Here is a 26,089-nt window from a genome sequence, read left to right on the forward strand (position 1 = left end):
AGGGGACATATACGTGGAATTCCCTAGGGGCTTGATCCTCAGAATTGCTGAACACTTTCAACTCTCAGCGTGGGATCCACAAAGGTACTTAGGTGCCTATGTCTCGGGTTTTGTGCCTAAGTCCTAGTTTTGGCTTCACTGCGATCCACAAAACTCCTGCCAAACCATGTAGGTGCCTAAATTCACTCAATACCTATGTTTTTTCAGAGTACAAATTTTTTAGGCACCTAGTTCCTTCCTGCCACAAGGTGTGCACACTGCTGCCTCCCTCTAGGCATCTGGACATCAACCTCCCATATAAGCCCCAGTGTGATTCATGAAGCTGGGGAAGATAGGCACTGGCGTGCAAGGCCCGATCCAGTAGGTGTGCTCAGAGGCTGCTTATTGGATCGGGTCCTATTCAAAATCCAGCTGGAGGAGGAGCTGATGGTGCTCACCTTGTAACTTTTATCCCAGTGGTTGGAGCACTCACCTGGGTTGTGGGAGACCCTTGTTCAAATCCTTTCTTCCCTCTGGCAGAAGGGGAATTGTACCTGGGTTTCCCACATCCCAGGTGAGTGCTCTAATGACTGTGCTAAAAATTATAAGGTGGGCATTACCTCCTCCTCCTCTTCCAGCTATTTTGTATGGCACGAGGGGGGTGCCTAACTTATTCCCTCCAAAAGCAGCCTCGGCACCTGAGCTGCCTGACTACAGGCACTGGGGTCTTGTAGACAGGTGCCTCCCTGCAGCCTGGATTTAGGAAACTTATCTCCAAGAGAAAAAACGAGAGTCTGTAGCACCTTAAAGACTAACAAATTTCTGCGGGCATAAGCTTTCATGGGCTGCAACCCACTTCGTCAGATGCATGAAATGGAAATCACAGATAGGAGGTATATATATATACATCCAAGGGTAAGAAACAACAATGGGCAGGGCTTAGCTCATACCCCTCTTGTTGGCATCTCCCATTGGCTAGCTTAGGCAGGGGGCTGCCTGGCTTTTGTGAATCACAGTCTGAAGTGCCTGACTCTCCTCCTTCATTGTTTAGGGAGCCAAGCTGCCAAACTCGGGATTGCAATGTTGTTCCTGTGATTTTCCAGGCACCGAAATGTTCAGAACCGTGATGCTCAGTGTTGCAACAGCTAAGTCCCTTCATTGGTCCCACCCTCATTGTCTTTGATGGGCGCTGAGAATGCTCAGTGCCTCTCTGGATCCAGATTTTGGGGCAAACTAGAGGCTAAATAGTCTATATTTGAGAAAATATTACATGTTTAGAGTTAGTCAGAACTGCCAACTAAATCCAGCAGCAGTGGGGATCAACCCTGGGACTTCTGGATTACAGCTGAGCATATAGCTGATTTTTGGATTCAGTTACCGAATTGGAAAATCCAAAAAAAAAATTATTTCAGGTTGACCTGAAATTGAAAATTTTCAGTTCTTCTCCCCAAAATAAAAACATGTCATTTTGGGTCAAAGACCCAAAGACAGATTTTTGTTTAGTTTTTGGGTGGGCTTTTTAACTTTTTTTGTTTTTTATAAATAAATCTAGCTAAATTTCTAAGTGAAATGTCATTTTGAAATGAAAAAAAACCGTGGATACAACTTTTCATCCTTGGACCGGAATCCACAGCTGACCTGAAACTGCATTCTTTAGCCAATTATTTGTGCAAAAAAAATGTTGCCCAGCTCTGTTCCGGATCTTAAAGCAAAAGTCTCTATGGCCTGAGCTAAAAGACCTGGCTCTGTTAGCCCAGGCTGGAGCAAGGGCCTAGCTATGTCCCAACCACTGGAGGGAGACAGAGCCCACCCAGTGTTTGGGGAGAATGACATCACCACACCACATGGTGACATCACCACAGTGGGCCATGGCGTTGTGTGCCATGATGCCACATCAGTGCCTCTTAAGGCGGCGTCCGGCTCACTGCATGGCCATATCGCCCATCCTCCACCATTGCATCCAGCATGCCACCTTGCTCATCCTTCACCCTGGCACCTCAGCGCGCCCCGCAGCAGCAGGGAAGCTCGCTCGGGCCCTTTCAGTGTCGCGGCCCCTTTAAGTGGAGCCGCGGGCAAAGCTACGGGAGGGGGGGAGGAGAGAGCGAAGGGGGCGGTGCCTAATGAGACGTCGCCCCGCCCATCCCCGCGCGGCGGCGACGGAACGTGACGTGCGGCCGGCGCCCCGCCCCCCTCCGCGCGCGTTACGCCGTCGCCGGTCGCCGCCCCCCGTTGCCCGCCTCCCCCCCCCCCCCAGCCCCGCGCTGCGCTGAGTCAGCCGCTGCCGGTGGGTCGCGCTCGCCGTGAGGGAGCGAGGCGGGGTCGGGGAGATGCCGCGGGTCTACATCGGCCGCCTCAGCTACCAGGCCCGGGAGCGGGACGTGGAGCGCTTCTTCAAGGGCTACGGCAAGATCCTCGAGGTGGACCTCAAGAACGGGTGAGCGGCGGGCCCGGGCCGGGGAGCGCAGCGGGCGGGGCCCGGCGGGCGAGAGCCGAGCTGGTCCGGCCCGCCCGACCTGCCGCTTCCTGCCTCCCGCCGGCCCGCGCGCTGGGCTCCGCTGGGCCGGGCCCTGTGTGCGCAGGCGCCGACAGGTGGGGGGGGGGGATGGGTCGTTGTGTCTCCGTCCCGGCGCGCGCAGAGGCAGAGCCTGAGTGTGACTGAGCCCACGCGGGACAGTCTGGGCGGGAGGAGCCAGCACGCCTGGCTTCTCTGCCCACCTGCCTGGCCTGGCTACGGGGCACGGCTCTGGGGCCAGGATGCCTGGGTTCTCTCACTGGCTGAGGCCCAGACTCCCTGTGACACTCCCCCAGGAAAGTCTCATCCCTTCCTCCTCTTGCCCCAACAGTGGCTGTAGCCCAGGCTGCGGTGGGCTGTCTTGGGAGGGGTCCAGCGCCTAGTAGAGCATTTCCCTTAGCGGGCCACATGGCTGGATATCTGCCTTGCTGTCTCAGCCCTGGCAGGCCAGTGCACAGGCCTCTTCCCTCACCTAACAGGTGCAAATTAATGTCTGGGTTAGAGGCTAACAGCCCTTGATGATGGTATCAATACTTCCTTTCTCCATTGATCCCACTTAAAGGGTGCAATCACTGTGGATTGGTAGGTAGGGGTAAGTGGTGGGGGAAGGTCACCGCTGACCCATGCAGTTGTCCTAGCATAGCTCCTGCTTACACATGCAGTTCTGGCAACTGCCATCCTGCCATTGCATTGCTTTTGTCAGCCATCCAAGCTTGGATTCTTAATGTAGGCAAAATCAGTAGTTTAGTTTCTGGGACTTAGTTAAGTGAGTCTTGATGATGTTTTTACCTCCCAAACAAGATTATAAATAGGCTGCATGAAAGGCCTGACTGGAGTGTAGATTATATAGTTAGCCAGGGTTTCATTTTGGGAGTGGGGATGAGGAGTCTCTTAAAATTAAAAGGATTTATTAAGATTTAACACTCCACAGTCGTCTTGGTGGTTTGGCCCATAACAAGTTTAAAAGATGGCTGAAAGCACAGCCTTTAAAAAAAACCCATGGGTCATTCTTTTACCCACTATTGCATCAGGTAATACTACAGATTACTGTTACTGGAAAATTTGAACATTCTATTTTCCAGTTCTACTGTATACACTTGAAAGCACTTTGTATAATCACCGTCTGCCCTGAATAGAGAGTTGTTGCTGTGTGAAAGCTCCATACAAACAGACGGAAAGGAACATTTCTTAAAATAGGAAGATGTTTAACTACAAAAATTGGCAGGGGAATCAGACCATTGTAGCACCTACAGTTCATTCTCTGAAGTTGCCCGGATTTCAAGTTGGTGCCCCTTTAAGAACTTACTGTATGCAGTCTAGATATATTAGGAACCTAAAAGTGGACTGATATTTAGATATAGAAGCTTTCCTCTACTTTACTGCTGTGCAAGCGGTTTTGGTTACAAATGACTGAAAGTTAGTACCGTATGGTAGGTGTTTAGCCTAGGTCAGGGATTCTCAAGCTTTCTCATAGTGTGAACTGTTTCCTAATAACATTTCATGGATCAACTCCTCACTTACTTAACATCCATAGTAAGATCCCTGTGGAAACTACAATTGCTTATTTGGGGAAATATTTAATATTTATCTTTCTTAATGTGATTTAGCTGTTCAAAACTAGAAAAGCTATCACCATAAAGGCCTGGACCAGAAGCAAATGCTCCAGACCACTAGTGGTCCGTAGACCAGTGTTTAAGAATCTCTGGCTTCGATGTAATAAATTTCATTCTGATTCCTAGCAGACAATCTACCTTACAAACTCCACCATAATAATTGGCCTCTGGACCTTTACGCTACTGGTGTTGGAGCCTGTAGCCCTTAGCTTGCATTCCTTGTGCTTTCACATCTCCCACTGATGTCACAGCTTTTGCTAGGAACATGCTAATTCTGTTTTCCTAGATAGCAGAGTGGGGCTTAATTTTGCTTTAAACTGGTCTTCAAAATCTTATAAGGGCCTAAGGATTGAATGGGCCCTTCAATTATTAAAATCATTCGATTCAGCATCAGAGTAATCTGAAGAAATACATCCACATTTGGGAGTCAGGAACAAAATTAAATAAAATATTAAGGTTTACATGCGACTAAGAAAACAGGATTGGAGAATACTACATATGTGCAGGATGGCAGTATGATCACTGAGGAAGCAGAAATGTTAAACTTTGGAGTTTCCTGACTGCCCTGCATGCCTTATTTCTCAACCTCAGTGTTGCACAAATGCTAGTTTTAATTACATTTCTCTGGGAAAGAACTGCTGATTTGTTAGAGCTCTTAAATGAAGTTACCTGAAAATAGGAAAAAAAAGAAAATTTAACTAGCATCTGTAAAATTTGCTAGTTTAGCATGGTCAAACCAATTTTCATCTGGCTTGTTTTCCTGCTTCCCTGAGATCTATATAAATGCACAGTCGCAATACTGCAATTGGACCTGCACAACTGGCCCCGTGTACTCACTGGGATTCTGTGGGTGCAATAGGCTGCCCATGTGGACCCATTTGTAAGAATGGGGCCCAAGTTTGAAGTTACTATCATTCAGCATTTTAAAGCTGAGAGCATACATTATAATTTGATCACAGGTGTGTAGAGAAGAATGTTTTTAAAATTCAAAACAGTTGATGGATCAAGCTTGCTTAATTTTCCAGAAAAAAAGCCATTCTGGAGTCAAGACCACATGTGGTGATTTTCACTCCAAAAGGAGTTAAAGTTATGGATAACTAAAAAATATGGGTGATATAAAATAGAAAGATGAAAGTCGCCATTGACTGTGTCACCTGTTATTTCTATAATTAAGTTGATCTCTTCAAATAGTTAAGTGGACTTAGCCTTATGTATGTTTCTTGTAGTAATTTAACAATTTTTCTTAAAAAAAACAAAACACCCACAACTTTTAATTTCAACATCTATTTTGAAATCTTTCAACAAGCTGCTGTTAACTTGGCTTGGATTTTAAATGGCAGATTGACAAAAATCTTTTTTTTTTTAAATATCTGGTCTTGTATCTTTATACCCAGCATAATCTTGCACTGTGCTTTTGTCAGGGTTCTTTACAGTTTGCTTTGTTTGCCCTTTGATCCTTTCTCCATAACTTTTTTTTAGCAGTGCTTAGCAAATGATTAAAAATTGTGGCACAGTATGTGACTTATGAGATTCTTTCAGTTTCTTCTAGAAAGTTGTGGATTATTTTAACTGCTTAGCCTGCAGGAGATTAGCTATTCAGTATTTTAGCAGTTGGTGAAGCTAAGATGAAATGCATTAGCAGAAAATGAAACTGGAGTGCAATATTATCAGAAAGTCCAAAAAGCTTAGTTAGATCTTGATCACCACTAACGATAATTAGAGTTTACAATTTAAAGAGTTAAAACAGCATTTATATGAAAGAAGGAGGGAAAATGAAAACCTATTTTATTCTGAAAGTTCCCATTTTATTTCCAGTTCCTAGATTCCACTCCCTTAGCTTCTTCACCTTTCTCTTTGCCGGTGTTGTAGTGATGACAGCTGAAGCCATGCATGTCAGAAGTGCATGAATTAGGTGCCTGGAAAATTGGGCTTTTCGACTTGCTTTTCTCTCTTAAAAACTTGCTATAAAAGCAAGCAATAATAATACTAAGAACTGGAAACTTTCACTTAAAGGGACACCAACGTGAAATCTAATACTTTTGTTTAAAGTAAAAAGCTTCTGTGTAGGTTCTTATCTGCCCTTCACCATGCCATCTGAACCCCTCCCAAGTATTTATGTATTTATCCTCACAAAACCCCTGCAAGGTAGAGAAGTATTGTATCCCGCTCAACAGATGGGTAATTGAAGCACAGGGATCAAAGCCAAAAGTATCAAACTTGGGTGTCTAAATGTAGGTTCCTAAATCCATATTTAAGCAGCTAATTAAGAGTGGTTTAATTTCCACAGGTGCTCAGCACCCATTAATTTTAAAAATCAAATCAGTGCAAATGTCATTTAGTGGTGGCCAATATATCTAGATGGTAAGAAAGATTTAAATTGACCTGCAAATGATATTTTTAAAAATTTTGCTTGTTCCTTTCTTTTCTGCTTTATTAATATGAAGGTCTGGAAGGTGTGTTTCTGCTTTTACCTTCTGGTTTTTACCTTAGAAATACATGGGGTATCCAGTTTGCTGTTCCTCAGCTTGTTGGAAGCTTTCTGGGATTTCTCAGGGGTGTTCTTAGTGAACTTTAACACTTTAATTGAAGGAGCAAGAGTTTTAAATCTTTTAACAGAAACTTCATTTTTCCAAAATAGTAACTAGACATTAAATAAATGTGAAGTTTCAAATATTCTAAAAAAATCTCTTCCTCTGTTAGTAGCTCAACTGTTACCCTCTTGGCTCTGATGCTGTTGTTTTACTAGTTCTCCAGTCAGTCTCCATGCTCAGACAGGACCTGAATTTCTCATGTAAGAAGGCAAGCAGAAAAAACCTTTTCAGGTTGCCTTTATCCCTGGTAAAGCAGCAAAACAGGCCCAGTTTTTTCTCCTTTTGCAGGCCAACTTTAAGGAAGTCTGTCATCTCTTCAGTAGATTATGGCAGTGTTTCTATGGAGTCTGTAGTCCAGTGCTTCATTCTTGGGTAAAACCTTTAACATTTGGTTATGCTAATCTTTTCATAAGAACTTTAGCTAGGAGTTGTAACTAGGAAGAGTTGGATGTTCTGAGTTTCTGGCACAGATGCCAGTTTTGAAAAGATGGTCAGATTTACTAGTTCTTGATGTTTGGATGGCTATAAATATTTCCCTAAAGAATTCTGAAACTTACAAGTTGTGTGCAGAACTGATTACCTGCATATAGAGGGTTGAAACTATTAACACTTGCTTCTAGTTCAATTTATCGCTGGTGAAGGGTGCCAGACTCACCGCTCTGAACACAGACCAACCTGGGGCCGCGGTGGAGCAGTCCGTCCCAAGGTGTGAGGGGAGTTGTTTCCATTCCCATTCAGTCCTCACCTTTTCTGCAGAAGCAGCCAACGAGAGGGCCAGTTAGAGCCATTTGTGATCTTGATTTTTGTCGTCAACACCTGCCTGGTGGGAACTGGACTGAAACCCTCTTCTACACAGACCAAACAGCTGTAAGATGGTAATGACTGCAAACGTGCACTGTACTTTGAACCAGTGACCTAGAAGTCAAAGGCTCTGTATCCCATTTAACTTTTGGATAAGTAATGGGACAAAATATAGAGTCATGTTTTCCACTGAAGAGGCTGGGTACTTATAGTAACAAACAAGGAGAGCCAGCACCCTGGACCTACCTGGTCTTCTATAACACCAGCCAGTGTTCCATGGACCAGTTTTGAAACTTCACTGGTTTTCACAGTGATATCAGTAATTTGTATCAGTGCAGTTCTTAATGTTTTCAGAAGGTCAAACACAATTTGTGAACTCCACAAGAACAGGTATGCATTGCCTTAGGCTGGAGGTAGGATGTACATCTTAGGATATATTATGGCTGAATTCAGTACTTGTAGTTCCTATAAACTTTACATGAAGATTCCTTTGGCAGGCGTCAAGGCCCCTACCAGCTCAGATCACATGGGTTCTAGCCAGCTTAGATATTAGTATCTGTCTTGGTTCCTGCTTAGTACCTCTCTTCTCCCTCAGGATGTTGGCACCAGTCCCTTTGGGGTTTATAAGTTGGAGTGTCACTGTAAACATGTTCTTATTACTAGTTCTCTTCCCAGTTACCACCACTTTTTCATTGTCGCTCAATTAGATGAGCAGACCTTGGACCACAGAGCTTCATATTACCTTGCACAATAGAACCCTTTTTTTTGATTGAGGATTCTAGGTGCTATACTGCACATACCTGGGTATCCAATAAAACAAGGTTAGTTAATGTCCTAAATTAGACCACTGAAGTGTTATGTAGCATAGCTATCTAAGTGTGCATGCAATTTATAGCTATATCGTTAGTGACAAGTCCACGGGTATGGTCTAACATTTTAATAAAGACAACTTCTAAAAAAAAAATCAGGAAAACTTCATAGGCACAGTTAAGGTATAACGTATCAAACTGAACACCTAACTGAACTAACACTTCAAAAACAAGCTTCTAAAACCAGGACATTGGCAGGAATGGTGCAGTTTTATAAGAACACTTTAGTTTGCTATTCAGGGCCAGCCACTATTGGAAGTACCACAGACTGCTTTAACTCTGCCCTCGTGCCCATATTTGTCATATGTTAGCATCACGTGTAGCTTAGCATAGCAGGGAGTCTCTGCTAGAGGATGAAATCCATTCTACTACCTATGGCCTGCCCAAAGCCCGATTCACAGCTTAAATTCTTAACATGAGTTTATATAACACACAGGGCCTTATAAAGGGCCTCTGGAAATTTCATCCTGAGGAGTGGTCGGAGAATAACAAGGTGATGCAGCTCACCAGTCAGCTGTATTTCCTGATCTGTAGTAATTAGTCAAAATAACAGCATGATCCTAACCCAGAGAATTAGGATCAAAGGTTAATGTGCATGCTCTTAACTCAAACCCGAGGGAGTTCCAGGGAAGATGGAGGTAGGCTGTTTGCAATGGAGGCAGATGACCGAACAAGGAGCAGTGGTCAAGTTGCAGTGAGGGAGGTCTAGGCTGGATATTAGGAAAATCTTTTTCACTAGGTGGGTGGTGAAGCAGTGGAATTGGTTACCTAGGGAGGTGGTAGAATCGCCATCCTTAGCGGTTTTTAAGGCCCAGCTTGACAAAGCCCTGACTGGGATGATTTAGTTGGGGTTGGTCCTGCTTTGAGTAGGGGGTTAGACTAGATGACCTGAGGTCCCTTCCAACCTTAACCTTCTGTGATTCTAGGTGGTGGTAATCACAGCTTATCACCTTTTCCCTAGCCCATGTGTTGCATGACAGCAGCAGTACTAGCATTGATGCCTGGAGGAAAGATGCCAAGAACTGTTGATTATGGTTGGTGCCGTTATAGATCACGGCAACTGCACCTGTATTTCTCCTTTAGGTCCCTCGAGGGCACCCACTCTAAGCCCCCAGCTCCTCAGCTGTCACCTCTTTTGGGTTGAGACCCATGTCTGTCTCCCTCTTGACTGGGGTTTTTCAGGGCTTCACAGTTCCCTGCTTACACTTTATCTCCAGCAAGCTGAACTGTCTAGACAGGCCAGCATCTTTACTTTGCTTTCTCTCCGAAGGCTATGAACAGCTGTAACTGCCAGCAGTCACAAGTTACCACACAGATCTTTATACGCAAGCACATTTATTTTTAAGGTGAAAGCATTACAGAAAAAACATTTAAAAAAATAATCCATGCATGCCAAAAAGCACCCCAACCTGAGCCTTGGGCTCTGGTACGTGTCAGTCCTTAACAGCCCTCAGTTGGGTTTTGCCCGTGGTTACAAGTTCATAACTGTCTCAGATTCAGAACCAGAACTAGCACACCCATCCATAGGTTAGTCTGTCCTTTACACGGCTTGGGCCTATGATCTTGAGAGTCTGAGAACAGGTGATCAGCAGAGAATGATCTCAGAGCATAGCCTCCCAAGACTGGGTTTTTGCATAACCAGAGGTGGAGAATTTGCATTTACTTCCTACTAGAGATTACCCTGGCAAATCACTCGACACTGTTTGTCCCGAAAGTCCATTCTTGTCTGGCACGTTTAGTACAATCCTTTGAAGTTCATAATATTTCTCAGGGTTCACATCACCTCCCTAGAGAGATTACATGCAGTCCTAGCCCACAGTAATACATGCATGTATTTATTATAGTGCACGTCAAAAATACTTTAAACTTAATTCAAAAGGTTTTTCAAGGATATTGCAGGAAATTTCCATATTGGTCACAAATGCTACAAGTTAATGATAATTATTCTGGAAATTGAGCCCTGTCTTTTAAAACTGTGTTTTTTAAATAGTTCCCATTCCCAGTGTTCTGCAACCTCCTGAAACCAGAGGTAGTTTCAAGGTAGTTCATCATACTACTTCTCCATGGCCAGTTGTCGTCAGAATCCCCACAGGTTCCCCAGGCCATGATGCTATCATTTCAGCTCTTAGTATAAGGCTGTTTGTTGGACGATATTGGGGGAGTTGGGGCACCCTCCAGGCCTTCAGCATGATGTCACAGGTTAGTAGGGAACATACATGGTAGCATAGAGTTAGGATCATGGCCCTGTTATATAAACAACCAAAAAATTAAGACACACATTTCTCATGTACTTCAGAAGCTCCTGGAGGCTGGTGAAGAAGTCCCTTTTTTGGCATTTACCATATATGTGGGTTCAATGGTCCTGCAATGATTTGAACAAACTAGCTTCCTTAACTGTTACTTTAGAGACTGTGTGGTCTGGTGCAAGAGTAGGTGTTGAGGAAACATGGGTTTCATTTCTGGCTCTGGGACTGGTTTGCTATTACATTGGGTAAGTCACAGCCTTGGTTCCTCAGTTTCCTCACTTGAAAAATTGGGTTAATTTATATAATGCTGATAGTTTACGAGACGCGTTTCAGAAAAGGATAAAGACCAAGTCCCCCACCCCATAGAGTTCCCCCACTTTTGTGAAATGCTTCAAGATCTGCAGATGGAAAAAGTGTGGTAGGAGCCAGGCATCTTATTATTGAAACTAACTTATTTTTCACTGTTTATGTTGTCTCTAGTATTTGCATTTAGCTCATCTTAGCCAAAAATGGATTAGTCGCTTACTTTCATGTTCTCCTGTGCTAGCACTATAATGCAGTGTTTGTATATGCTGTAAATATTTGTAAATATTCTCCCATGGCATTTATTGATTTTAGGCTTAGTAAAAACAAGTCTTAAAAACAAACAAAAAACAAAACACTCTGAGCTTTGAGCCAAATTTGATTTGAAATTGGCTACTTGTTTAAAGGAGCACAATCCTGTTTAATGCAGACTCCGTAGCAAAAGCAGGATTGTCTTTAAGAAGCTTTCGTTATGGTAAATATCAGCTGAGGTCTTTCCTATAATCATAGTGCCAGTGTGTCCAATTCATTACTTTCTATCCAGCTATAAGGATGTCCTAATGGCAGTTAAATATGTTCCTTATTAACTGAAATCATTTCAAATTCCTTTACTCCATGGGCCAGCAGTCACCTTGAGATTTGTTTCCAGAAGATCAGTTCAGATAATTTTCTTACAGCAATAGGCTTTTTTTACTAGTTTTCTTTCATTTTCAATAAGACATGAAACAAAATTAAACCAAATGGTGCTACTCGCCCTTCCATCGCCACACTTGAGATCTCTTGTGAAAAATGCTCTTGAACGATTTGTGGTTAGTGTCCAGTCAAAGCTAGGAGATGGGCAGGAATGTCTGAAATCTGCAAAGTCTCTTGCTGGTCCAAGAGAGACCTCTGTGCTGAGTTTCTGCTCCCCCTTCACTCTGGGGTCCTCATTTTGGCTTGATCTAAAATGAGAGCCAAGTCTGCCTTTATAAGCAGGTCTGATTAGACTTCCCACTTAATCTTAAAGGATCAGCATTTTTTCTTCTCAGTGAACAGAAGACCTTACAGGACAAAAACCTTAACCGGGAACTCATTTCATACCTGTATATCTAGCTCAATATATCTGAAGTACAAAACACTTGTTAATTCATTTATAAAATTGCATTTAAAATACAGAACACAAAAGTAACTTTCCTACAACAACTACATTGGCTTCAGTACATATTCGGTAAGTCTTAACACATTTAATCACATAAAATATATTGAGGGATTCTTTTTAACAGGCAAGACCAAATAAAAAATAGATATACAACTGGGCTGAGTTAACTGCAACGTCAACATTTTTAACACAGCTGTTTGTGATAACCTTGCTCTATTTAAAAAGCGATGATAAAAGCTTTCATGAAGGTGTGCAAACTCTATAATCGAAGGGTAGTTAACTCATCAGAGCTATCAGAACTCCCCTGCTGACATTGACCGCCCAGTGTCTATTAAAATGCACTGAGGATGCAAGAACTTGCAGACCACTTGCCCCAGCTACAGACTCAGATTTAGTGGCACTTCATACTGGACATACGTGCAATATGTAGTTTTCAGATATGTTAACTTTTAAAATTTCCTGTCTCCTTCAAACTTACTGCTTGACTTTCTCTTCAGCAGCTGTTTGCATGACATTTTCAAAGTTCGGCCATTTATAAGTGTCTCATTTGATAGCAGGAAATGTCTCTCCTGTTCCCTCTTTCCCTTCCCTACTGCTCATAATTCAAAAACGGCACTTTAGAAAATCTACAAGAGAAAAAATAAAAATTTTACCTTTAGGCAGAAACCAAGCCCTGGTGTTTAGGTTAGGTGGGAGTACAAATGAGGTAATGGAAACTCTTTATCCTTAACTAGCACTTGCTATCAAATGGATGCTGTGTAATAAAGAAAAAGAGTCCTTGTAGAAAACTAGGTTACTACTATAAGCAGCATTTCAGAGTGACTTCATGAATCATCTCACAGAACCTTTGTAATTCCCTGGAAGAGCTTCCTACTAGTTGAATTCATTGGATTAACTCAAGTCACCACATATAGAAAGTAACTGCAGGAAATTCTCAACAGGTGTAATTTGAGTATTTCCAGCCATGGGCAAGAATACTGATATTTTACCTGACTTCACCTGTGCCAGTTAAATGCTGCACCAGAGCAAGTAATATTTAACACATCACTTTGCACAGCTGAACCAGTTTCTGCTACAGCTGTTACCTCAGGCTGTGCCTGCACCAAGAAGTTTAGGAAATTCTCAGAGTCCAGATTTGGGAAGCATTCAAACTGAAACCCAGGGTTGTCTGAAAAGAAGGAAGATGGTACTGGAGCTAGATTTCCTTATTCTATTTAGAATCTAAATAGAATCAAATGAAACACTGAGCATCCTTGTTAGGAATATAAATTGGCAGTAACTAATTAAAAAGTCATAGGAGACCACAAACAAGTCCAACTGAGTCCTGGTGTAGACCCATGCAACTCCATTGAAGTCAGTGAAGTTCTAGCATAAATTGGTAGTGGGGAGAGAGACCATTTTTGGGTTCTATCTGGAGTATGAGATTTTTAGATCTCTACCAGCTCTCAGTCTGTCATGGGCTCCAGAACTGTCCATTCACAAGCAGAGGGAAAACTTTTGGCACCTCCTGTGTATCTCAGAAATGGGCTTTCAATATCCTGGTGTATAGAAAGGAGTAGGTGGGCCCAATTGGTATGAATCAATGGCCTCAGAACATCACACAGATGGGGGGAGTGGCTGAATAAGTAGAACAAATTTCCCGTTATGATTTGAGACTTTAAACAAGTTTTAAAAAATCCTATTTTCCTCCAGCTTTAATAAAAAGTTCCTTTAAATGGTTTAACCTGTTGGAATTGGCTAGAAATAGGAGTGTGTGCTTTTGCAGTTTTTTTCTGTTTTTGACACATGGACAATAAAATGGTGCAGCTTCACACAATCTGAAGTAAATGCTATTGATGCTTTTAGTAGGTAGTTGTATGGCACATTTAAAGTAGTAATAGCAGACATTTAAAAGAAGATCTACTTGCACTACCACCATATAATAGCAGATTCAATTGCTATAGTTAAGGCTGTCAGCAGTTGTGGTTTCTTGTGGTGTGAAACTACACTCCAGGTGTTTTTAATTCATGGTTTTCAAACCACGTGGTGTGATATATATATTTTAAGGGGGGTGGATCAGTATTACCTCTATATCTCTGGGTTGTAGGGTATGACTTTAATGTTCTTTAATAATAAGTATGCCCCCCAGTGATTTTTATAAGTTTGTTTACTGTTTATAAATAAACCCTTGAAAATTTTCTCCAGAAAATCTATTTCTCTTACTCATTTTTCCCCTTCTCCATCCCAAGAATGCCTGTTTTATTCTAGGATTCTTTGCATGTTGCATACTGTTGATTCTGTTTTTATTTGGGGGTATGGGACAAATATTAAAGCAATTTTTGAGAGGGGGGGGTGGGACGGGGAGAGGAGAGAAGGTATAACATGGTACCTGTCAGAGCCTGCTAAGCAAGATTTGTCCTGATCATATTTTAAGTGGGAAAACTTCAAGGAAAATTGAGGTTCTTAGAAGGTGGTGTTGGTGACTCCATAGACAGCTGCCTTCTCAAGGCAGTCCTAAACCAGTGCTCCAAAGGGATTTGAGTACTCATCATTAAAAGTACCCTTGACACTTTTTAAGAGAATAGGTTTGTTGATCTGGTATTCTGGCCACATTCACACAATCCTGTTCTGCAACCCTGAAATCCATACCACACCCTTCAGTTTCAATTTAAAAAATGTATTATTCATTTCCTGTCTCAAAATCCTCACATGGTGTTACTGGCCCTTAAGGGACACCTATTCAAGAGGCACAGTAACTTGAAGTATAGTATTACAACATTTGAGATCCTGTATACATGTAAGGGGATGTTTGCTTTATTTTTGCAAACAGAAGAGGGATGGGGTAATGACAAGGTCAAGTTGGATTGATTAGTTTCATACTTTTTTTCATACATTAGTTTCATCACTGCTTTGATTAAACAGTTCCAAGCTCAAAGCCACAGTTTAGCACACATTGCCCCTCTTTTCAGACCTCATTTGCATGAAAGAGCAACTACGATGATTCCTACTTGCAATGACCAGACAAGAGCTTTCGTGTTAAATATTTAATCGAAATGTTTCATGTTTGCAAAGTAAAGATCTTCTAGTAGTTAAATGGGTATTAAAGGAGGAAATGAAAATGTTTATAAACTAAACTACCTGAGCTAAGAGATCAGAATTGTATACACTTAAACTACATATGTTTATATTTGAAACTCAGATATATAAAAACCATTTCCTCCTTTACTTGCCTGCTTAGACCTGAGTTCAGGATTCTGTGTTTGCCCTACAGCAGCCAGAGATGTTGCAGCCAGCTGAAACGGGGCTCCCTGTACTGCTGTACGGCTCTGTGATACCATCAGCTATTGCAGGGGAGACTCTGAAGCCTGAACTTGGGTCTTGGAAGGTAAGTGAAGGGGGAATGGATTTTAAATATAGGTAAACTCTGATTATCTGAACCTAGATTGTCTGTAATTTCTGGTGTGTTCCTCCCAGCCATTTGGATAATTGGCGTTTACCTGTATTTTTTTGTAAAATATCAATGTATTTATAATAATTCTACACTGTTACTAGTTTTGGGGATTAGAAGACCTGAGTTCGTTTCCCAGCATTGTTGCTGTGCAGCTGTGGGCATATCACCTCAGTTTTCCCATCTGTAAAAGAGGTTATGAAACCCACAAAAACTGTGTCCCTGTTTTGATAAAAACTTCAAAATTTGAAAATTTTCAACCATGTGATACTTATCTTTCTTTTATGAAGTTTGTTGAGATCAGTCTTACTGTTTCAAAAAAAAACCTACAGCCATTGTTCTTGAATGTCAGTAACAAGGTAGCTACCTAGCAGCCTGACCTTTTCATTGACCTCAGTGGCACCGCTGAAGATTGGACCACTTATAGATTAGATGCCTGAACCGTCCGCATTGACATTTGAAATTTTTGGCATTAGCTTTTCAGTGCATCTTTAAATCAGGATAGCAAGTGGTATCCAGTCTTCTATGCCATTCCTATAGTGTTGTTGTCTTGCAGTAACTAACGGAAAACAATTTACTTAGAACTGCTCAATCAAATTAAAGTCTTAGTTTTGCAATTCACTTCCTAATTGACATCCTCCTGTCTTCTGCATGTGTGTATCCAGAGCCCTGAGCAAATCTAGTGCTGTTTTTTGAAGCACAGGGTAAGGCCCTGGCTTCAGTCTGATCTACACTGATTCTGTGCCTATGCTCAGCCTCTGAACCTCAGTGGAGTTTTGTATGGGTGTTCTTTGTGGAGGGTTTTGCAGGGACTCTATCTAAAGGTCTTACTTATGACTAACAATACACCATAGGGCCAATTCTGCAGCCACTCTGTACACAGCACACACACCCAGCACTTGCAGGATTGGACCCATGATATCCTATTCATTCATTTGTATAAATATAAATTTTCATTCATATCAAGTGTTAATTTCTAGGTGATTTGGTAGAGCAGTTTGAGTGGAAACTTTATTGGAAGCTCTTTGGTACAAGGCTAACTTGAACATCCTAATGAACTATGAGCCCAAACCCATTGCCATAACATCTACTCACATTACTCGGACACCTCAGTACTTTCCCCAGTGGAGAGTAACATTACCTGACCGCCCTGACAAACTCCCTTCCTTGACATGCCTCAATACTTTACTGTCTTGTAGCACTTTCCATTCCAGGACCTCCAACTATTTGCAAACACTGATGTGGGGAAATACCTCTGGTTCAAAGATGGAGGAAACTGAGATAGCATGAGATTACCTAACTTCTAGCAAAGCCTGTGACAGAACCAAGAATGGAACCCAGATCTCATAATAAACCAGTCCTGTTTGCCAGAACTGCCCGACCGCTCTACTTTTACTGTAGTAAATGATGAAAGAGAAGTGTAGCACCATGCTTTGTAGGTCAACAAATTGGGGAGCATGTTCTGTGGCCTGGGACCTTTGGCCAAATTCTCCCTGCCTTCGGTCCTCAGCAATTGGCCACTGATGGTCATTAAAAGTCAGCTGCTGCCTTAGCTAGCCAGGTTCCATCAGCAGTGACAGTACATATGTGAGATGAATGGCTCTTGGTGAATATCGATACCTTGGATTGTGTAGCTTTGCCTAAGTCACTTTTGTCTCCTCCTAGGTATGGCTTTGTTGAGTTTGACGATCTGCGTGATGCAGATGATGCTGTTTATGAGCTAAATGGTAAAGACCTTTGTGGGGAGCGAGTTATCGTTGAACATGCCAGGGGCCCCCGACGTGACAGCAGTTATGGTTCTGGACGCAGTAAGCACTAAAATGCATTTGTATCTCGGTGACTTTTTTTATTAAGATATTTCACTTAAAAAATACAGTAATTTTTAAAAACACAGTAATGATATGAAATTTTGAATAGTTTGTTTTTGTAATTGTTGTTAATGTAAATGTTGATTTGAATATTTATCAATTTGCTAATTGTATGAAATTATTTTAATTTACTTAATTAACTGATTAATAAATGTATGAACACAATTTCTTGTACCATTATTATTATTTATTTGTTTGTTTTATAAGTATTTGAATGGTTTATTTGTAATGTGATTGTTTAACATAGACTTAACAAAGACCTCAATGTTTTAATTAAAAGAGTCCTTTGAGGCTAAGATGACTGCCTGTTCCATTTGCTGACCTTGGGTTACCTTTCCATGAGTGGCTCTTTGACCTTTGTGGCCCTTGGCTGACCAAAAAAGGAAGCCATGTGACGACCGCAACCTTTTCCCATTAGACCTGGGTGGTGAGGATCCCAAGGGTTAGAGAGAGATGAGATTAAACTGAAATAGGTGCCTGAAAATCTTTATTCATGTCAGATATTCAGAAAACCTTTAATCAATGTAAGTAACATTAGTAAACTGGCTTTAGTGATTTGGTTTCTTGTTTCAAAAATTAATTTTTTAATTTAAATTTAATTGCATGTTTACTGTAACTGTAACTGTAATTATAATCCTTTTAATTATGGGCTAGTATTGTAGTTAAAATTTTTAATGTTTTATCTCTGTAATTTTATATTTTAAACAAGGAGAATCTATCTTAGACTAGAGGGTGGGGTGAAGATTAAATGTATTTGCTGACATATTGGGCAGAATAGTTTATTTATCTGGGGTGTGGACTAAGCCACTCCATCTCCCTAGCTGAAGAATTGCTGTCTGCTTGTCACCTCCTAAAGGTGGATATGGTTATAGAAGAAGCGGAAGAGATAAGTACGGTCCTCCCACCCGTACAGAGTACAGATTGATTGTGGAAAATCTGTCAAGCCGTTGCAGTTGGCAAGATTTGAAGGTATGGGACCCCTTTCTTTACTCCACCTGAGTTGAAGACCGCAAAGTATGTAAATGACATGGCTATTGTGAAGCCAAGGAAATTTTGTGTGGACCAGTGGCTCTTGCATCAACTAAGCATTGCTTGTTGTGAGGGAACACTCTATTTAGAACAGCTCCAGTCATATCTTCTGTGCTGGAAACATTTGATGACTTCAGAAGCACTATTCTCTCATTTTACTAAGCGTAAATACACGCACACAGTATACAGTACACATTGGAAGTAGTATGCACATACCACTTTGGAATATGTGTATTTGTATGTCACATGAAATCTTGAGATGTTCCACTTCATAAACATATACACATGCATGTTCTGAATGGACTTTTGGGAGAACATTAGTTTTATCATTTAACACAAGCTTGTGCACATATGTAAAGATTTTTTTTAAAAACTTACCTTTAAAACTCTGCCAGGTCAAATCAGACTTCCATTAGACCTATGAAAGGTTTATCTGGGACATAGGAATTGTGTCCCTATCAAATTTGAAGTTTCCTTCATCAACTTCTGAGGTGCTGGCATTTGAAAAAAGTTGCAACCCTTAGCCAAAAGACTACATGTTTTCACATGAAAACAGTTCAACTGTTTTCGTGGAGTCTTTCAGAAAAATTATCCAGGTTGAGAGCAATCAAACAAAATTTAAGCCAAAAGTAAAATTTTGAGAAATTTATAAGGAGCTGAAAAGGACTTTCTGTAATAGAAAAATGTAGGTAACTCTTAACTATAGGCCACAGCACAGGTAGTGATTATGGTATGTGTGTAATGTCTTCCTATAGCTGCTTGATTATCCTGTGCCCTCCGTTGTGTAAAAGAGATTACACTTTTTATAAAGAGTGTTCCTATGACACAGATTAATGGTCATCCCAGCTCTGGATGGCTTAAAAGCACTTGCATGTTCTTGTGGTGACTCTTCATTTTGTGCTCCACTCCTTGAGTCACCAAGAATGCCAGAGTTAATCCTGGCTCTGCCGTGGACACCCTCTGTATCCTTGAGCAAATCACTTAACTCCTTTTCCTTAGTTTCCGTGTTGGTAAAATTGGGATAATGCAGATCTACATCACAGGGATGTTTTGATATAAAGCATATAATCAACTGCTTGTTGTTCTATGCAAATTCTGAAACTTACTACAAACCTGTCATGTAGGTCTGGTTTAAATAGCATGTTGTTATTGAATACACTTTAAATCACTGGGAGCTTGTCTTTAAAATATATTTTAATACCAAAAGCAATTAGAGCATGTAATGGAGTAATCCTGTGCAGGATTTGGGGGGCAGAGGGGTTTGAGAAGCATTAAAGCCTCTCAAGACATGAGTGTGGTGGCTCAAGTACTAAAAATTATACTGAGCCTTTCAGCTCTACATGCTGTTTGTACTACAGCCTAAGTTAGTACTGGTAGGAAGTCCCCACCGTCTGACAAACTGTTTGGAGTAGGGCAGAATCTGTTCTCCCAATGAACAAATGTGCACATCACAAAACCCACCATCCATTTAGCAGTCTCAGAGGAGAGGTCAGGGAGTGAATGCGCTAGGAGACTGAATTTCCCTCTTTCCTGAAAAATGGTGCCTCCAAGACAAGTATGAAGTACATTAGCTAGGCAGTAGGATGAAGGAAAGCATGCAGTGTCACTGCGTCTTTTGTCTGTTTTGTTGTTGTCCTTCAGTCACTTTTTACCAGTTCTCTTTTTTTAAAAACGAGGCTTCTTAAACTTGCAGATAAAAGGTTAAAAAAAAAAATCAGAATGCAAATCTCATGTTTTTAACTCACCTCAGTGAGAGGAAACTTGCTTCAATCCGGAGCATATTTTATTGTGTCCAATTTACCCCTTTTAAATAATAATTTGCATCAGAATTACTGCTGCAGTGGCTCTGCAATTAGAGGTGGCTACCAAAATGATAGTGCTTTAGTTAGCTTGTTCAGAAACCTGGACCTGCTCCTGCAAAACCCCTTTTTGGATAAAATTCCCACTAACATCAGTGAAATTCCCTGCTGTCGAGGTTTGGCAGGGTAGGGTCATTGCTGCTTGGTTGTGTTTGCTCTGTGTGGGCTGTTGAGCCCAATTACAGGAACCTGCAGTACTAATTAGGACTAAGATGGTGCAAAAGTGAGCTGTTACTTTCCCCCGCCCTTGCCTCCAGCAGCCCAACCAATACTACTTTCTGCATGTAAAAGAAAAGCTGAAAAGAGCAGCCAGGGGGAATAAACAGAATCAGCATGAAACCTTAAATCTGTGGATTCAAAGGCAATATTTTTGTCCTTTCCTCCCAGGATTATATGCGTCAGGCAGGCGAAGTGACATATGCAGACGCACACAAAGGAAGAAAAAATGAAGGTGTGATTGAGTTCAAATCCTATTCTGATATGAAAAGAGCTCTTGAAAAACTGGATGGGACAGAAGTAAATGGCAGAAAGATTAGGTTAGTGGAAGACAGGCCTGGATCCAGGCGGCGCCGTTCCTATTCCAGAAGCCGAAGCCATTCAAGGTATGTTTGTTCATAATACAGCTGTGGCTCTTCTAGTCTAATTGAACTGTGGTCAAATTTGGAAGTATAGCAAATGCCAACACATCGTTCCTTAGAGGTATGCTGGGTCCCCAGGAAATGGAATTTTTGGTGCCAGACCAAATCAGTGTGAAATAAATGACTGAGGAAAATGGGGCCACTGATCATTGGATAGTGTGCTCAGTGATGGACACTTTTTAACAACTGATCTTTGTTTTACCATAATACGTAGCCGCGCCAGTCACTGACTGTAACTCCACTGGGCTAGACACTGTACAAACAGCATTGCAGTGTTTTAGGGGTCTTGTCTAAACCGTAGTGCCTTTTACCATAGCGTGAAAGCATGTGGTAAGTGGAGGAAGTTAAACATACAGAAGTGACCGTAAAACACCTCCAGTTTGAAAGTTCATACATTTCCCACTGTCACATTTCTCTTTTGGGAGAATACCCCCCATTCTTCCATAGAGGTTGGCCATTTCCATGGTATGTTCAATATGACACAAGGAAAGGGCTTCAACAAAAACAAAAATCCTCATGTTTAACTCTCTGTAGGTTAGTAGTGTTGGATTTTGAAAGATGACCCAGTCAAATGCTTTAAGAAACTCAGACCCTTTAATTTACAGGCAAGACTTGAAGTTGTTACTCCTGGAAAAATACATTCTGCTTTTTGGGAAAATCTCTGCTTAGGTGGAAGATGAAACACTGTTGGACCCAGGCACTTATGGTCATCAGCCCCATAGCATTTCTTGCTGGAGAAGGGGAAATTAACCTTGTCCTGACTAGATTGTGTCTTAGGTAACTGCTCCTTGTACCCAAAATTTCCCTCAGTTCATTTGGAAAGAGTTATTTTTCACTTCCTGCACCTACAAACAGTTGTGCTTCTGCTTCAGATTGGCAGCCCTGTTCAACTCCAGAGGTGGCAGCATTTCCCGTATATAGGAATGAGAAATAAGATACTGTGGTATGTTGTTTTATAGGCATTTGTAGAGTCCCCATTTATAGTCTGCAAAGTACTTTGAGATTCTTCTGCCTGAAAGTGGGAGAGAATGTTACTATTGTGCTATCACTGTTTCTTTAGTCAGATGGGTTTTTATTGACCCAGGAACAGACAGTTTCTCTTTCTGTGGGCTTGGAATGACTTAATGCTGGCAAGTCAATTCCTTTTGTTTCAGGTCTTGCTCTCGAAGCAGACACTCTCGTAAGAGCAGGAGCCGTAGTGGCAGTAGCAAAAGCAGCCATTCCAAGAGTAGATCAAGATCCAGGTATATTTTTGTGGGGGAGAAACTGGGGACGACACGTTCTAAGAGGCAGCAGCCTAACACTGCAGCACGGGAACTCTCTTTCTTGCTTCATTTGTTTACCAAAATTTAATGGAAAACGAGAGCCAAGCCATGTTCAAAAGGCTGATGTGTCATCCGCCACTTGTGCTTTTTCAGGTCTGGGTCCCGTTCCAGAAGCAAGAGTCGTAGTCGAAGCAAGAGCCGTAGCAGAGGCCAAAAGGGAAAAAGCAGGAGTCCAAGTAAAGACGATAAAAGTAGGAGCCGCAGCAGGAGTACAGAGAAAATCCAGAGCAAAAGTAAAGACAAAGCGGAGGATGCTGTCCAGAACTGTGACGATGCGAAAGCAAAGAGCAGGAGCCCCAGCAAGGAAAAGAGTAAGACTAAAAGTAGGAGCAGGAGTGGGAGCAAGGAGAAAGTGGAGGAAGAGAAGGCGAGCATGAGGAGGAGTAGGAGTAAGGAGAAAAGTAGGAGTAAGGAAAGGGAGAAGAGTAAGGCTAGAAGCAGGAGCAAGAGCAGAGAGGAGAGTAAGAGCAGAAGCAGGAGTCGTAGTAAGAGTAAGGACAAAAGGAAAGGAAGGAAGAGGAGTAGGGATGACAGCAGAAGTAGAAGTAGGAGCAGGAGCCACAGCAAGAGTGAGAAAAGCAAAAGACATAGCAAACGAGACAGCAAATCTAGCAGCAGGAAGAAAAAGAAGGAAGACCACGAGCGGTCCAGATCCAGATCCAGATCTAGGTCCAGGTCCAGGTCCAGATCGGAATCCAAGGAAAAGGAGCATCAAAAACCAGAATCTGAGAAAAAGGAGGTAAAAAGTGAGGGTGAGGAAATGGACAAAAGTCATCAATCTCGGTCCAGATCTAGATCAAATTCTAAATCCAAACCAAATGTCAAATCAGAATCGCGCTCCCGATCAAAGTCAATTTCAAAAACTAGGTCCCGGTCCAAGTCTAGATCTAGGTCTGCCTCTAAATCACCCTCCCGATCTAGATCAAGATCTCGTTCGAGGTCCTAAACTTGCTGCAACCACACTTGAAACTATATGAAAAGTTTTTTGTACATGTTTGGTAGTTGTAGCACAAGTGATTGAAGTAGAACACATGTCAATGCTGTACATTTTTAACTACCCTAATGGTGTGTCTGTAATTGTTCAGTACAGGGCTGCCTCTCTGCAATGCTTTCTGGAGCAAGGCTATGCAGCTCATTTGCTGACCTGTAGAAAAATCTCCTTTAGAACACAATCCTCACAAGAACACCAAAATCACCTTGTTTTCCCAGAGCAGCCTTACAAAGAGGGAGTGCTGTATTTTGATGGGTTTATAAGGTTGGAATGATGACTGATAGGTAGGTATGGTGACTTCAACTATTTTTGCCCTTGAACTGATGCCCTTTGATGTATGCCATTTAGTGAAAGTGCTAAGTCTTAAGTTTCATACTACTTTTTGTTTCATATTTTTGGATTTTCAGAGTTGTGAATAGCACAGTCAACAAAATAGATACCTGCAGCAACCCATAGGGGAATAAAAAGTAGAGTTCCATATTCTGGTATTGTGACAATATTCTTGTTTTATATTAAATTTTTTTATTTTATTTTCCCGTCTTGCAAAGTACAGTGATCCCTGTTTCCATGAAATTTGAATAAAGACTATTTTTGCTTGACGACATTTGGTGGTGGTTTAAATGAAATGATGCCATGATTAGCCACTTTATATTGATTCTTTTTATTGTAAAGGAAAATGTAACAATTTAGGCACAAAATATAAGTTCTGGGTTCAGAAAAACCCAAGACCATTAAAAGAAATGTCTTCCTGAACACTTATTTTAAAATCCAGTGGAAATAACTTGTTTAGATTGGAACACTTCCTTGCATTGCTTGGAATGGCAGCATTGTGTTAGAGAAGAGAATTATAGTGAAACTGACAAACCTGTTTTCATTGATCAAACTGAATGAAATACAAGCATCAGTTTTCATAACCTAAGGAAGAAAATGTTTCACAGTTTTTACTTGTCCCTTTAAAAGAACATGGGTTTTGCAGGAGCAGGTCCGGGTTTCTGAACAAGCTAACTCAAGTTCTGTAATTTTTGGTAGCCATCTCTAATCGCCGCCGTCTGAAAATGTTTTAACTACTATTGTTACAGCTAACCCCTATGATTAGCCTAGCTGAAAGACTGGGGCAAAACTCAGTTTTCTGCTTTTCATTTGTACTTTGTGCATTTGACAGCACTTTGTACAGTCTGTTCCATTGTTTCTTCTGTATAGTCAGTCTCATTTGTGCAGGTCTTCTGCATAGCAACAGAGCAGAGAAAAACATTTGGTAAAATAGAAAAACGACTAAACCCATTAAAATTGGCAGGAAGGCTCAAAAACAGTTTCAGGTACTGCACCTGCTCCTCACCCTGCGTAGATTTAAGGTGATGGGGTTCCTGTAGTTCACTTCTATTAAGTCATGGTGAATGTGGAAAATCCATTTTATTTTTTATTTATTTAACATTCATCAGAATCATGCTACTAGAAAGCTGTAAAATGAGAGAGCCGGTCTCTTGGGAAGCACACAATGCCTGTACCGTCCTGGCTGCTTTGGCATAGCGTTCTTTTCAGCTTCATAGCCTCATATTGATCATGAGTAACCCTGCCATTCTCAAAAGTATGGTGAGATGGGAATGAAGCTTCCAAGAAACATAACAGCTTGTAAAGTTACTTTCATCTGTAGCATGGCAGGCTCCTTCCACACTATTTAGAGGGGAGGAATTCCTCTAATGGCTCGAGCCAATAAAAAGGTTGAAGATTCATATGCTGTTTATCATCCCTTTTGAGATTTCTGCCTTAGATGTGTGTTGCAAGTAAAAGAGACAAAGGAGGACATAAAAGGGAGACTACTGCGTGAATACCTGACTATACTGTAATACACCCTGGACAAGGTTACTCAAAATTTGCAGCACCTTATAGAAGGGACACATGGAAAGATCAGGACTAAGCAAACTTTTCTCCAGGGAACAGAGTTCTGACTGCAGAATTAGAGTCCTTACTTGCCACTTTCTGAGTTGATACTGAAACAGTGCCCCAACATGTGACAACAGTGACTTGGGCAAGAGGCTTGCTTGATCAGTTGAGAGAGGGGCCTCTTCATGTGGGCAAAGCAGGGGCAAGCAAGGGGGGGAGGTGTTGGTGCAGGAGACGCTAACTTTGGAGAGGGAAGGAAGCTGCAATGGCATGGGGCTGTAGGCCATGTTTGGAGCACCACAAAAGTCCCCTGGGCTGCCTACGATGTTTCCTCAGTACAAGTCATGGAAGACAACAAGCATATTTCTGTAAGGTGTAAAAATGGGGTCCACGTGGTCTTAAGTGGGCATCTTTTAGGATCATCATCACTGGCAAATATCCTTGCATGTTAAGCAGACGATTTATTGGTATAAATCATATTAGGGTCATTTTAACAGGGCTCTTTTCAGAATACAAAATACAACTTTGTCAGCACTTACAAATGATACAAGGGGGAAAAAACCCTGCAGCATTAATTCCTGTCTACTCAATGCAATGAATCTGTGTGTACATCACTCAGCCATGATGGACGTGTATACCCATTCAACTGCCTGACCTTGAAGTGGCCAGTGATTTTTCTCTCAAATGGGAGAAGGTTGGTGTGTAGCAGCCATGATTTAAGTGTGTGGATTTTGGGATTACATCATGTATTAAGCTTCATTTTACAGACAACATAGATTGGTCTCAACTGCAATCAGGGATGCCAAACCAAAGCAGGAAGGTCGAGTCATAGGCTGGAGATGCCCCGAACTGCATTGAACATTACCATTTAGAATAGAACATTGCTGTAAGAGGTGTTTGCCACACATCAAACTCATTTGTCTTAAGTAAACATGACTCCTGTGACCAGGGAATTAGCACCAGCCAAAACACACACAGCTTTTGACTGAAATCCTAGCAGGCCATCATCTTTCCAGACT

The 26,089-nt window shown here is 41.7% G+C and overlaps 1 protein-coding gene across 2 annotated transcripts; it reads left to right on the forward strand.

Moving 5' to 3' along the window:
• Positions 1-2,210: 2,210 nt before the first annotated feature.
• SRSF4 (serine and arginine rich splicing factor 4) lies at positions 2,211-23,788 on the forward strand. Of its 2 annotated transcripts, XM_067530821.1 has the most exons (7): positions 2,211-2,413; positions 7,452-7,562; positions 17,145-17,287; positions 18,204-18,316; positions 20,623-20,837; positions 22,028-22,117; positions 22,292-23,788. In XM_067530821.1, exons 1-7 carry the CDS (start codon positions 2,307-2,309, stop codon positions 23,142-23,144), a joined length of 1,632 nt encoding a protein of 543 aa, XP_067386922.1. In that variant the 5' UTR covers positions 2,211-2,306; the 3' UTR covers positions 23,145-23,788. The 2 variants fall into 2 exon arrangements, with proteins under 2 accessions (XP_067386922.1, XP_067386923.1); XM_067530822.1 differs by lacking the exon at positions 7,452-7,562 and having other exon boundaries at positions 2,212-2,413.
• The last annotated feature ends 2,301 nt before the right edge of the window (positions 23,789-26,089 follow it).

This window comes from Emydura macquarii, unplaced genomic scaffold (genome assembly GCF_026122565.2).
Source record: "Emydura macquarii macquarii isolate MOO-44397 ecotype Brisbane River unplaced genomic scaffold, CSIRO-AGI_Emac_v2 contig_3113, whole genome shotgun sequence".
NCBI classification, from domain to species: domain Eukaryota; kingdom Metazoa; phylum Chordata; order Testudines; family Chelidae; genus Emydura; species Emydura macquarii.

Excerpts from the sequence above, each read along its gene's own strand:
- SRSF4 (XM_067530821.1), top strand. The coding sequence starts at position 2,307 with ATGCCGCGGGTCTACATCGGCCGCCTCAGCTACCAGGCCCGGGAGCGG. Across the intron at positions 17,288-18,203 it reads CAGTTATGGTTCTGGACGCA|GTGGATATGGTTATAGAAGA; the intron begins GTAAGCACTAAA and ends CACCTCCTAAAG. Across the intron at positions 22,118-22,291 it reads AAGAGTAGATCAAGATCCAG|GTCTGGGTCCCGTTCCAGAA; the intron begins GTATATTTTTGT and ends GTGCTTTTTCAG.